Here is a 13,915-nt window from a genome sequence, read left to right on the forward strand (position 1 = left end):
TACAGGGTTGCAGCCCCCTTCAGTTCCTTGGGTACTTTCTCTAGCTCCTCCATTGGGGACCCTGTGTTCCATCCAATAGCTGGCTGTGAGCATCCACTTAAGGATTGCCACTGTTAGGGGGTGTGGCCTTGTAGTACAGGCTAACCTGGAACTGTGTAATCCAGGATGGCCTCATAGACATAGTACTCAAAGCAATCCTTCTGCCTCAACCTCCTAGATGGTTGAGGTAAAGGTATGTGGCCTTTTTGGAGGATTGAGTCACTGGGGGTAGGTTTTGAGGTTACAAATGCCCAAGGCAGGCCCAGTGTATCTCTTCTTGCTCCCTGCCAATCAAGATATAGAACTCTTGGCTCCTTCTCTAGCACCATATCTCACAGCAAGTGCCATGATGATAAAGAACTAAACCTCTCAACCTTTAAGTCAGTCCCAATTAAGTGATTTAATAAGCGTTGCTGTAGTCAGGTTATCTTGTCACAGCAATGGAAGCCCTAACTATGATAGTTAGACAACTACCTTAATTTAAAAGGTTTTAATTATTCACTGAACCATATTTAATTTGTTTTGTTTGTTTTCTGAGACAGGATTTAATGCTGCCAAGGAACTCAACTATGAAGCTGAGGATGACCCTGAACTCCTTCTGATCTCAATTACAAATGTATTCCACTACTAACTGTGAGCTATCATTTTTCTTAAATGATGTTTTGTTCTCAGGAAATATCACTTAAGTTATTTAGGAAAGCTTGTGATGTGCATCACTTATTTTGGAATACACACACACACACACACACACACACACACACACACACACACACACAATTTAGGTGCTGGATGGCTTAGCCATTAAAAGCACTTACTGTTCTTCCAGAGGACCTGAGTTCATTCCTAGCTTCCATATTATGCAGTTCACAACAGCCTATAGCATCAGCTCCAAGTGATCTGATGTCTTCTTTCTGGTCCCTGTGTTCTCCACATGAACAGATACACACACATACACATAGGTTTTCCCCTCAGGTCTCAGCTCTGTATGAGCTCCCCATTCACAGTTATCTAGGTCTTCAGTATCACACATGAATTTCCTACTGTTGAGTGAGCCTCAAGTCCAGTGAGATATCTGTTGTTACCCACTAAAGAAAAGTGCCACTATTATACCATTGTAGATCTCTTGCCAGTCCAGTTTCTGTTGGGGTTCATATGCATCACAGGCTTTACAGAGGTAGATCAGTGATTACCTCTCTCCCTTGGCAGCATGCACAGCCCTGTTTGATACTCTGAGAGCCAGTTTTCAGAGGCTTCTGGGTTAGTCCTGAGCAGGATGTTTTCTTTCTTATTCTTTGTTTTCCCAGCAGGGCACCTACCTGGAAGAAGTTCTCTGGGCTCTGAGAACGTCAACAGTCCAGGGTAAGGGGATTATTTCCCTTTCCACTCCAAGCTAGTTTTCCCTTTCTGTCCTTGGTTTCAACTTCTTTACTTACAACAGTGTGAGTTCGTTGTTTCACATTTTTGTAAACATGTAACTTTAATTTTGCATTTCTGTTCAATATGTAGTGGCACCCTGTTGTATTTATAATTTACATTTGCCAGATGGTTAAGGAAGTGGAGCATCTTTCATTTTCTTACTGGCTGTTTGAATATTCAAAGTCATGTTCTGTCTTTAAATTTGTAAAAAGGAAAATATATTTATATGTGTATATGTATATATATATATACACACACACACACCCAGTCTTCTTCACCCCCTCCTCCTCTTTCTTCCTTCTTTTCTTCCCCCTCCCCCTCCCTCTCCCATCCTCTCCTCCTCTATTTCTTCTCTTTGTGGAGTCTTTATGGAGGGAAGGTCATAAGGGTAGCAGCCGGGCAGACCTGGGAGGACTGGAAAATGAGTGTGATCATGATACATTTTGTGAAATTCCTAATAATCAATAAAAATATGTTTAAAAAAATGAACTCATTCTTATTACCTAATTATTTAATTCCTGACCATCTTCAGCTCCACATCCACTTCTTGCCTCTACAAGTGTAGCATACATGTGGTACACAGGCATGCATGCAGGCAAAGCACACACATACATAAAAAAATAAATAAATCTTTTAAAAAATATTCAATGTCATCAGCAGCTACATTCTAAGTTTGAAGACAGGCCCTAAGCTACATGACATCGTCTCCTTAAAAACTGACAGCAGCTTGTTGTAGTGGCACATACCTTTAGTCCCAGCACTTGGGAGGCAGAGGCAGGTGAGTTTCTGTGAGTTTGAGGCCAGCCTGGTCTTCAGAGTTAGTTCCAGGAAAGCCAGGGCTACAAAATTAGACTCAGTCTCAAAAAAAAAAAAAAAAAAAAAAAGTCAACCAACCAAACAAACAAAAACCCTAAAATCAAGAAGACAAACATACATACTATTACTATTAATGTAATAGTACTTAATGTAACACATTTAAAAATATTAAATGATGCAGGAATTGTTTGGAGTAAGACAAAGTAACTATAAAATTGTATACAGTGTAATTTAATTCCACTTTTAAACTGTATGTATAAACATATGAAACATGTATATACAGATACATGCATAAATATAACAGAGAAAAAGAAGTTCAAAAAGAATAAACTACTGCTTCAAAGGCAGAGAGGCAGCAACATCTCTCTGAGTTCAAGGCCAGCCTAGTCTATATGTTCAGTTCTGGACAAGCAAGGGCTTGTCTAGTTTAGATAGTGAAACCATATCTAAAAAATAATACAAAACAAAGAAACATGCCCCAAAACATTCATTTCCAAATGACATGACTTGAATATGTTATCTTCCATGAACCTGTCTTCTAACTTTACTTTTCCATTATTAAAGAGATCTTATTAAAATGAAAACAATGAGGGCTGTCAGAGCTGTAGAGTGTTCACACAGATGGGTTTCAAAAGAAAACACTGTAAAAGTATAGATGTTGGGAATAGGCTACAGCCTATTATGAGAAAATATACTTCTTGACCTTTCTTCTTGTTTTTTTTTGTGTTTTCAAGACAGTGCTTCTCTCTGTAGCACTGGATGTCCTGGAAATTGCTCTGTAAACATGGCTGGCCTCAAACTCATTGAGATCTGCCTGCCTCTGCCTCCCAGGGGATTAAAGGCATGTTTAGCTAAGCACCACTTAGCTAAGCAAAGAAATCATACTGAAGAATATAAGTCACCAGTAATTTCATTTGTCTTATGGTAGATTTTTCAGTATTTTAAAATATAATTCAATAGGTTTTTAAAATAAATCCCCATATACTTCTTCATCTTTGTAAGGCACACTCATACCCAGTATTAAGGGTATGTTCCTTACAACAGTAGAGAGCTTCATGGTGACCATTCTCATTCCAACCACTACTATTCACAACAGTAGCTTCACACTGACAAAACTCTTCAAGATTTCAAGACATAAAGTTTACTTAGAAGTGATATTTGATATCATCACTTTTAAAATATATTTAGTAGGCAGGAAATAGTGCTTTGCGTTGTTAAATTCCATGGTATTAGAAGAGGACTTATGGAAAGACATTGAAAACATCCCATGATGAGACATTTGTTTAAACATCTCTTACCTTTGAAGTTAGAATCAGAAGGCAAAATGCCAGAACTGCTGGCATTTTTATAATTGAGAACAGCAGCTTGTAAGTGTCTGTGATCCCTTGTGTCTCTTCTTTTACTATTGACGCTTCTCTGTTTTCTTTTTTCAGAAGGGCTACTAATGTTGTTGTTATTAAAAATACAGTTCCCCAGAAAAATAGAAAATCTGAAATTAAGAGTGTTTTGGTTTATAATTAATTTTTGAAAATTAACTTCATTGATGTTAAATAAAACACAACTTTTCTTAACCTAAGATTTTTTTTTTAATTTTATGTTATAAACTTTAGGTTTAAGGCTTAGCAAATGAATGAAACAGTCCTGACTCTGTTAGCATAGAGACTCAAAATTGACTGATACATATCCTGGGTCAGGGGTAAGGTTACAGATGTGATTGAATTTTGTATGACTATCTTGTCACTTTATACAGAGAAAGAAGTAGGTAGGGTAAGGAAATGTTTTTCATACACCATAAGGTTCATTGGTTATACTTACATATCCAAGCATTTCTTATGCTAAATTATGATAATTCAGATGATAAGAATGCATGATTGAACCAAGCATGGTGGTGCACACCTGTAACCCCAGCACTCAGGAAACTGAGGCAAGAGTTGTTTGAGGCTAGCCTGAGCTACAAAGTTAATTCAAGGTCAGTCAAAAAAGAGAAATAGATAGGTGTGATAGCCAGTATCATGCAGAAAAAGGCTGTCTCAGAACCACCTCCCCCCCAACACACACACACACTTCTACAAAGGCTAGTACCCTAGTGTTCATTATAAATTCAGGAGAAAAGCAGTACAATACATTTAAAACTCAAGGTTGAGGGCCTTGGGATAGGTACTTTCTTTACAAGCCTGACTACCTGCGTCCTACCTCTGACACTCACATAAAGGTAAAAGAGAACTAACTCCAAAAAGTTGTCTTCTGATCGCTCCACAGGCACACAGACAGAGGTGCATACACACAAATAAATATCAATCTAGAATGTTTATGAATTCATTTTATGCATTTTCATTTAGAGTTCATAGTGTATTTTTAGAGAGGTTGGTACTTAACACTATTGACATTCTCAAACATCCATCTTATAGGGAAATCACTTAGTAGGAAATATTGGGATCAGGCATGGTAGCACACACCTTTAATCCCAACATGTGGGAGGCAGAGAGGCGGAGAGGGGGAGAGGTGGAGAAGCAGAGAAGCAGAGAGAGATGGGTCTTTCTTAATTTGAGGCTAGCTTGATCTATACAGCAACTTCCAGACTATCCATGGCTGCGTAAAACCTTCTCAAAAATTGAAACACAATATCAGGTTCCAATATTCCTTTATAATTCATATTATTCTATAAAACTTTGAAAGCAACTAAAATGAAAAACAGCAAGAATACCAAGCATAGAAAGAGAATGAGTTATTGCCTAGGGGTTAGTACAAACATAAAACGCATACGCAGTCCACATTGTGGTACACACCTGTAATCCCAGCACCAGAGGGGCTAGTGGAGGACTGTGAATGTAGGGCTAACCTGGACCACAGACTAACATTTTGCCCCAGTCAAAACAAAATGCCCATCTGTGCTAGAAAATACCATAGTGGGGGCCTTTCAATACTGAAAGTGGACTTGCAAAAGCTCAGCATTTATCACAGGAATCAAGACTTGTTTTCAGACAGGAAAAGCTCCAAACTGGAAAGTACATAGAATCCTCCATTGGATGTGTGATGAAATTCTTGTTTAATAAATGAAATATTTCTCATTACTGTAAAGAACAAAGAACAGTGAGGTGGTCCAGCAGGTGACAATGCTTGCCACACAAACCTGACACCCTGAGTTTCATCCCAAGATCCCACTGTGGATGTAAAGAACTAATTCCTGAAAGTTGTCTTCTGACCCACATGCATACTGTGGCACAAGTGCCCTGACTTATATACACACAGCATATTCATATTACTAGATAAAAGCTAACAAGAAACAAATCATGCTAATGCCTGCAATTATGGCTCCTTCTGACTGGTTTTCCAAAGGGAGTATACTACACAATCTCATCTAATAAGCATTTCTCATGGAACAGTTATCAAACCAAAAGCAAGCCCAGCTCACAGCTAACACTTGTAATCCCAGCATGTGGAAGACTGAGGCAGAAGGACCACTACAAGTTTAAGTTCAGCCGGGGTTATGTAATGATTCTAGGATGCCCAGGTAGACTATACTACAAAGTCCGAGTGAGACTGTGTCACTCACTCTGTCCTCTAATGAAAGAAAGGAAGAAAAGAAGAAAGGAAGGGAGGGAGGGAGGGAGAAAGGAAGGGAGGGAGGAAGAAAGGAAATAAATCATATTAAGGATAAGAAGGGCAGGACAACACAAAGTAACCTTAAGGTGAACTAAACAGTCAGCTATGATTATCATATCAGTTACAAAGGAGTAAAACTGCATGGAAAAACACCCACACTATCACATACACACCCATCCATGTTTAACTAGTGATATCTGAATAAAGTCTATAGCTTATAACCACATCGGTTTCTGGTTTGATATTTAGCTTTTTTATGTGCAGGTACATGTATGTATGTGTGTGGTGGGCAGAGAACTACTTGTGGAAGAAAGTTTTCTTCTTCCATCTTGTGGTCACAGAGATTGAAACTCTGGTCCTCAGGCATTCTTAGGCACTGTGGCATCTTGCTTGACTCAATATATTAAGGCAATACTTTAATATTATACTATACATATGATGTTGGCAAGTGAAAGCCGAAGAAAGGTTCATCAGTCTCCTCTGAACATTTCTTTGCAACCTCCTATGAGTCTAAGCTTACCTCTCTCTCTCCTCTCTCTCTTCCTCTCTCTCTCTTCCTCTCTCTCTCTTCCTCTCTCTCTCTCTCTCTCTCTCTCTCTCTCTCTCTCTCTCTCTCTCTCTCTCTCTCTCCCTCTCNCTCTCCCTCTCCCTCTCTCACACATACACACACAAAATGAAAATTTAAAAATATATGAAACTTAAATATATAAAAGTATTGGCCACACATGGCGTACACCTTTAATCCATGTACTTGGGAGGCAATCTGTGAGTTTGAGGCCAGCCCCGACTACACAGTGAACTGCACGTCAGGCACAGCTACAGAGAAAAAGAGAGGGTGAGAGGGTGAAAGGGAGAGAAGGAGAGAAGGAAAGGAGAGAACTTGTCAAAAAAAAGTTAATAATAAAAATTAAAAACATAACAAGACAAACTTTGAAGACTGTGCTAGGAGTAAGAAATAAAACTTTCAAAACCAAGACAATTTAAGATGTTTGAAAAGAAATTTGAACTTTTTTAGACATACTGAAATTACCTCTTTTGTTGAGTTAATTAATCTACTTACATTCCAACCAGTGGGAACAGTGAAAACGATGAAGAGGAAAAAATTAAATTTAATAACATGCATGTGCAAATGTAAGTCATATACAATTGTGTCAAAAGGGTAAGCAAAATCAGGAGTTTCAGGTTTTGTGTCTTTACTTCTCTATGAACAAAATGGTCATCTTTATTTTGTCAAATTAAAAATAGTTCCTATGAACACACTGAAAGTGAAAATAGGACACTTCTTATAATCAGTGAGGTCTTACAATTCATTCATTGGTAAATTTATATGCTAGTAGTACAGTCCTCAGTTGCACGGTACCCCTTACCCACAGGAAGTCCTGGGTTCAATCTCCAGCATCCCCTAAAACCAAAGTGAATTTCAGAATATACTTGAAATAAATTATGTTTTAAGTACACAGTCTACTGTGTGAGGGGCCTTACATAACAAAGCATTTTCCAGGCACTACTTGGTAAAGAGCAGCCAGTCCCTTCTTTCCTTTGCTTTGTGTTAAAAGTCTTTACAACCATCTTTCTGAGGGGTGGGTCTCTGGTTCTCCTTCCCCTGAATCTACTGCTTCATTTGTTACTATCCCTTGAGGCTAAGCTCTACCTTTCTATATTTGCTTATATACTGAAAGACTCACTATGCTCATTACCTGGCCTCTTTGGAGGCAAATAAGAGGAACAAATTTAAAGGGTTCATATTATTCACGTTGGACATTACTTACCTAAAAAGCTCAATTTTACTTATGAGTATGTGGGTGTGTTTTTTGAATGTACGGAATGTGTGCGCAGGTACCTGTAGAGAGCAAATGAGGCTGTTGGATTCCCAGAACAGGAGTTAAAGACAGTTAATTAGTGTCCTCTGGAAGAGTAGTAAATAAGTGAGCTGCTGATCTACCTCCCTAGCGCCTCCCTAAAAGTTGACACTGTTTTAAAGTTTATTTTGAATTATGTGTAAGGGTAAGTGGGTGTTGGTATGCTTGGGCAGGGGTCTAGGCCAGCCACAGACACCAGATCTCCAGAAGCTGGACATGGGTACTGAGACTGTAACTTTAGTACTCCACAAGAGCAGTGTTGGACCCTTAACTTTTGACTAATCTCTCAAACCCAGAAGTTGAGTTTTAAGGTAAAAACCCAAATCAAAACAAAACAAACCCATGTTTTAAATTTTCTAAGATAAATTTTACTTTTAATGCTATGGTAGTAAAGTTTCATTTTTAATTCCTACTAGTACAAAAAAGCTTTACCACCCATCAATGGTCCCCTAGCCCTCCCATATAACTGAAGGAAAGGTGATATTTTCATATAACTGAAGGAAAGGTGATATTTTCTTTATTATTGTTTGGAGAGTAGGTTCTCTCCTCCCGCTGTGGGTTCCAGGAATTGAAATCAGGTCTTGGGCTTGTGGTGCAAGCACTTTTCAGGTGCTGAGCTATCTCCTAGTGTAATATTTTAAGCCTCGCATGAGTGCTAAAGGATGTAGTACAGCCAATATTAGAAAAAACAAACAAACAAAAGAATAACTTACCTATTTAGTAATAAACCAATTAGGCTTGCTTAAATTCTGAAAAGCATTTGTTACATAAAAAGGTAATGAGTCCTACCAGGCAAATTTATCATTAAGGAAATACTGGTCTGCTTTCTTCCCTGTTCAAAATGCTTGTAAGTGCTTTACCAGGAGATATATGATTTACATCATTAGTTTTTTTTCCAAAGGAATATACCCTCTTTTTCTCTGATTGACTCCTATGTATGCATACTCATTTTATAACAAATTTCAAAGTCACACAGGGGCTGGAAAGGTAGCTCAGCAATTAAGAGTACAGAACCAGCATGGTGGCTCAGCCTAAGTCAGTTAAAAAATTAAAACTTTAACCCATTACTAAGAATCCGGCATTCTAAAAGTGGGTGAACTTTAACCTATCATTACTAAGAATCAGGCATTCTAAAAGTGGGTGATGCTTTCAGATACTTGGGAATCACAATGTTATATTCGTGCCATTTCTTAAAAAAATAAAAAAGCCTTAAGATAGTTCGATCTTAAAGTTTTCCTTGAGGCTTTCCCTAACTTCTTACCAACTATAGACAAAATATCAGATTAACAGCTACAAACACCTAACTCCAAGTCCATCTATCTTTTCCTTTTTTTCTTTCTTTCTTTTTTTTTCTTTTCTTTTCTTTTCTTTTCTTTTTTTTTTTTTTGTCGAGACAGGGTTTCTCTGTGTAGCCCTGGCTGTCCTGGAACTCACTCTGTAGACCAGGCTGGCCTCCAACTCAGAAATCCATCTGCCTCTGCCTCCCACATGCTGGGATCAAAGGTGTATGCCACCACTGCCTGGCCCATCTATCTTTAAATAGCCTCTTGACAATATTCTTCTCGTTATAGAAAAGGAAAAATCACATCTATCATCCTTCTGTCCTGTCCATTACTTATCCCTTGCTGTTTAAGGGTCTGTCTTTGCCTCTAGAGGTTCTTGGAAAACAAATGGAATAAGAGATAAGGTTCACAACTGTTATGAAGCTATGAAAAAAGTCAGTCAATATAACCAAGGTTGTTTCCTCGAGATCTTATCTCATCCCATCTTCCTGTTCTCAATTTGCTGTCTATAGAGCACTGCTTTCTAAATGTATAAACCATTCCTCAGTATATTCCTTCTGTAGTATCCATAATTACAGAATTACAATGTTCTTAAAAGGTTTACGTTCATGTGTATTAGTATTTTGCCTGAATGTAAGTATACGCTCTCTGCATTCTTGGTGTCTGTGGAGGCAAGAAGAGGGTTCTAAATCCCATAAAACTGTAGTTACAGAGGGTAGTAAGCCACCATATGAGCGCTGGGAACCAAACTTAAAATGTCTGCAAGAGCAACAAGACCTTTTATCAGCAGAACCATCCTCAAACCCTTGGCTGTTTTCTACATTTCTTTTTTCTTTTCTTTTCTTTTCTTTTTTTTCTTTCTTTTTTTTTTTTGTAGATCAGGCTGGCCTCAAACTCAGAAATCCGCCCGCCTCTGCCTCCCAAGTGTTGGGATTAAAGGTGTGTGCCACCACCGCCCGGCCCTTGGCTGTTCTTTGTTTCAAGTTATGGTTTCCAATACACAGATTTTCTAGATACTGTTTTTTATCTTCTCTTTAACTACCTAGGCAATGATATTTCCTTCTTATGATTCCACATTCTTTAAATTCCTCAGAACCACTATGTAGTTAAACTGGGCATCGTGGTGTGCATGATTAACTATATGGATCCTTAGGGAATAGAAGTCTAAGACAGTCTAGACTCTTGTTGAAAACTAGGGGCTAGACAAAGGTCAATAATAGATTCCTAGCACTGAGAGAGGAAAAAAGGAAAAACTCCCACTGGTTAATGGGATTGAGACTTAGCACAGTAGAAGATGGCTTCCTTTTATGTAGAAGTACTAGGTTCATTTCCCAGAACCAGGAACACACAAACAGAAACAGAATACACAGAATATAGTTATGTTATTACCAAATTACAGAAACCTCAAAACTAGTGATGTGGTTATGTGTAAGCATTAAAATTAAAAACTCTTTAACTTAAAATGTTTTCAACTAAATCATAAGTCCACTATGGATAGAAAATAAAGTAAGCTATTCTAGAATCTTCTGGAGAACAAAGTTCATATTCCAGTTATACCAAAATAAATAAACAAACAAGAAAAAGAAAAAAAAATCACACCAGCTTACATAAAGGTTTAACTAATAATAAAATCAATTGTTATCTCTACCATGGTCACTGGCCGGCTGGCTATTCTGGGCCCCTGCAATGTTCATCTCTACTGTTCCTAGTTTGCACAGTCTTTATTTGCAGCAGGTCCTCAGAATCCTGCCACTTGGCCAATTCCAGAATGCTTATATTAACTACCCTTCCCATTCAGTAGATGGGTAAATGGGGACTACTTGTGAAATAAAGGTGGAAAAAGGTTAGAAAGCAAGAAACTAGAAATCTCCATTCACCAAAACACAAGGAAAAATTGTGAACCATATGACCCACATTTTTAAAATGTATACTTATGTGTCAGGTAAATGTCCATGGATCTTTAGTTCAGAAATTTTGTTATTCTATCGGTTGCTATTTCCTGTCCACTAAAGAGTACTGATCAATATGACCGTGTTAATGGGCTGACATAAGGAATACGTGAAAGAAACACACATTAATAAAAAACAGAAAACATACTTAGGTATCTATCATATAAATTCCCAGTAAAATTTTAAAAGCCAGCTGGAGTGGCACATGCTTCTAATAGCAGCACTCAGGAGGGTGAAGCGGGACTGAGTCTCAAGCTGGACATATAGACCCTTTTAAAAAGTCCTGTAAACAGAAGTCAGAAATAATCCAAAAGCAGAAGGACGAACATCATGGTTTCTCTCCTAGAAAGAATCTGGAAGGAAAAAAAAATGTGTGGGTGAACTGTTTAAAAGAAGAAGACTAGGAGGGAGACGGAGAGAACAGGGCTGTGTTATGGAAGTAATTGTGAGCAAGGTACGAACAACTCATAATGGAATCCAATATTGTGTTAATTTGAAAGGGAAATGAAGTAAAATATCTTGTGCATCATTAAAAGTAAAAAAAAAAAATATGCAAGCAAATGAGAGCTCCCATCTGATGTTTCTTCAAAAGCATTCATAAGCATAAAATAAACCTAATAGTATAATAGTTTTAAGTACACTACCTGAAAGGGTAACGATTCCCCTGGGTTGAGGCTGAAACCGCAAATATTTGTTACAAAAGTCAGCAGACTCAAGAGCCAAAAACAAAACATTGCCCAAAAAGTAGCCAGCTGTTTGGCCCACAGAATTGCATGTCGAAGCATAGCCCACGTTTTCCCGGGATAACATAGTTAATGCCCAACCGTCCACAGCGATGTCCTGTGTGGCAGCCAGGAATTCAAACAAGAAGAATGTCACAGTGAGAGCAACCACATCCGGTGTTCTGCCATCAATATTTCCGAGCAAACGGTCCACTTGAGTGGATAAATATATCATGAAGATTCCTAGTGTATACTGAGTAGGGACAAGCCAGGACTTGCGACGACCGAAGTTCTTAAAGTAGACGGCATCAACCAAGGGAGCCCAGAGCAACTTAAGACTGAATGGCCAGAAGACAAAACTGAAAAAGGCCTGATCTGTATAGCTAACATTTTTGCTCTGCAAAATGAGGGGGATGCTCCCCGCCAGGCCTAAGGGAATGCCCTGAAGCACGTAAAGAAAGAGTAGTAACAAAATGCTACTTAGTTCGGATCTATAGCTCCGCGGGGCTTTTGGGAAGTCACCAGGGCCGGCATCCCCTAGAAGAACTTCCCGGTCCCCTTCCCCGCCCACCGAGTCTCGGCGACTGTCATCCCAGCCGCCCGGTGGCAGCGGGCCACTCTTCATATCCAGAGCGTGGCTGAACATGCCTGACCGCCGCTGCCGACTGCTGTCCTTGTGGGAGATGGTCGGTGACATATCAAGAGACGACGCAGAGCCCGGTGTGGTGGGGGCCTGAGGCTGGCGTTTTGATCAGTCTAGTCCCAGGTCCAAGGCAGTCAGTCTCTCTGGACCAGGGTCACGGTGGTTTAACGCCGGGAAGGCGGACGCGGCGAGACAGGTCGCTGTTTTGCAGCAGGGAGCCAGATCCCTGGCAGGTGGCCCAGGCGAAGCCTGGGTCGCTGCCCGCAGGAGCAACTTCAGGGAGCCGGCAAGAGCTCCCCGTGCAGCCGCACCCGGCTCGAGGCTGGCGGAGCGTGCCGTGGCGCTGCGACGGAGTCTGGCTCTTAACTGCAGCGGGGACTCGAACGCCCTCCCGCCCGTCCCACCTGCCACTAGGTCTCCGCTGACACTGCAGCGGGCACCCTCCTCGGTAGACACCAGAGGTAAAGGATAACTTCCTGCCTCGCGCTTCGGGAAGTGGTTCCCTGCCAAAAAGGGTTCCGTGCCTCCCGACGAAGCCAGCGAATCAGAACAAGTTCCGGTGGCGGCGAGCGCGAGCAACGTTCGCTAGGAACCATTAATTCCCTCGATTCTGACCCCGAGGGAGGAATAACGCCAGCGTACCGAGCGTCCAGGAGGGAACGTCTTCACAAACCGGGTTCCGTGTGCGCCTGCGCCTGCCTGGAACTCGTGTGCCTCGGCCATTGGGCCCTGGTCGCCACGTGAGCGCGGGTTTTCTGGATTGGCCTGGGCCTTGGTAATAATATTGCGCAAGGTCTGTAGGAGAGTTTCTACTTATTTAAGTCAGTACACAACTTCCAGGCTTGTAGTTGGGTAATGCTGTTGCTTTGTGAACCTGCGGTTACTAAGCTTTGGTGTCAGGATGTGGGTCCTTTGTGCCCGACTCAATGGAAATACTCGTACCTAATACCCAGAACGAATAAGGCTGTCCATTTGCCCCAGTGTCGAGGAAGAAATGTAGGGGAATGCTAGATACACAGTGAAGGAGGGAAATTTCAATCTGCTGCATCTTATTTTTATGCCAATGGAAACTTCTCGAAACCACCTTTCTTGTCTCCTTTCTTGTCATCCATGGTTATGCATTTTAAGCGCATAACCATGCACTTCTTCGCGTTTTGGTGAATCGTTGGAAGCTCTTTAGAGCTTGAAATGTTGAGATACTAGATTTAGTATTTCAATGATACCAAAGAAATAAGTTTTCCAGAATTTTATTGTATTCATACTTGGCCAGTTTTCAAATGCCATTTCAAGTGGAATAGTACATGCTTTCTTCATAAAAACAAACACACAAACAAAACAAAACCATAAATTCCATTGTGCATTTGCTGCCTTCCCATTTTCTGATTTCTACAGCTTATTAACCACTTAGCTGAGTTCCCAAATTCTCTTCTCGTTCTCCCTGGGTCCTTCCTTTTCCTCTCTCCTCCCCTTCTCTCCAGCCCTTGTATGGGCGTAGAAATTTGAGACTTTGCTTCTTCTTCTTCTTCTTCTTCTTCTTCTTCTTCTTCTTCTTCTTCTTCTTCTTCTTCTTCTTCTTCTTCTTCTT

The 13,915-nt window shown here is 40.1% G+C and overlaps 1 protein-coding gene and 1 long non-coding RNA gene across 4 annotated transcripts in view; one reads left to right on the top strand and one right to left on the bottom strand.

The window, feature by feature from the left end:
* Slc33a1 (solute carrier family 33 member 1) overlaps positions 1-12,948 on the bottom strand; it is a 21,162-nt gene extending 8,214 nt beyond the window's left edge. For 2 of the 3 annotated variants that reach the window (XM_021195879.1, XM_021195878.1), the window contains exons 1-2: positions 11,610-12,948; positions 3,570-3,760 (exon numbers count right to left, since the gene is read on the bottom strand). In XM_021195879.1, coding sequence (XP_021051538.1) covers positions 3,570-3,760; positions 11,610-12,384 — 966 coding nt within the window. In that variant the 5' untranslated portion in view covers positions 12,385-12,948. The remainder of the gene's footprint in view (positions 1-3,569; positions 3,761-11,609) is intronic. The other variant, XM_021195882.2, reaches the window with a different exon arrangement.
* A 26-nt stretch (positions 12,949-12,974) lies between these two features.
* LOC115063829 overlaps positions 12,975-13,915 on the top strand; it is a 3,668-nt gene continuing 2,727 nt past the window's right edge. The window contains exon 1 of the long non-coding RNA XR_003843696.1: positions 12,975-13,123. This is a non-coding gene — a long non-coding RNA (uncharacterized LOC115063829). The remainder of the gene's footprint in view (positions 13,124-13,915) is intronic.

Source organism: Mus pahari, chromosome 4 (assembly GCF_900095145.1).
Source record: "Mus pahari chromosome 4, PAHARI_EIJ_v1.1, whole genome shotgun sequence".
Taxonomy (NCBI): domain Eukaryota; kingdom Metazoa; phylum Chordata; class Mammalia; order Rodentia; family Muridae; genus Mus; species Mus pahari.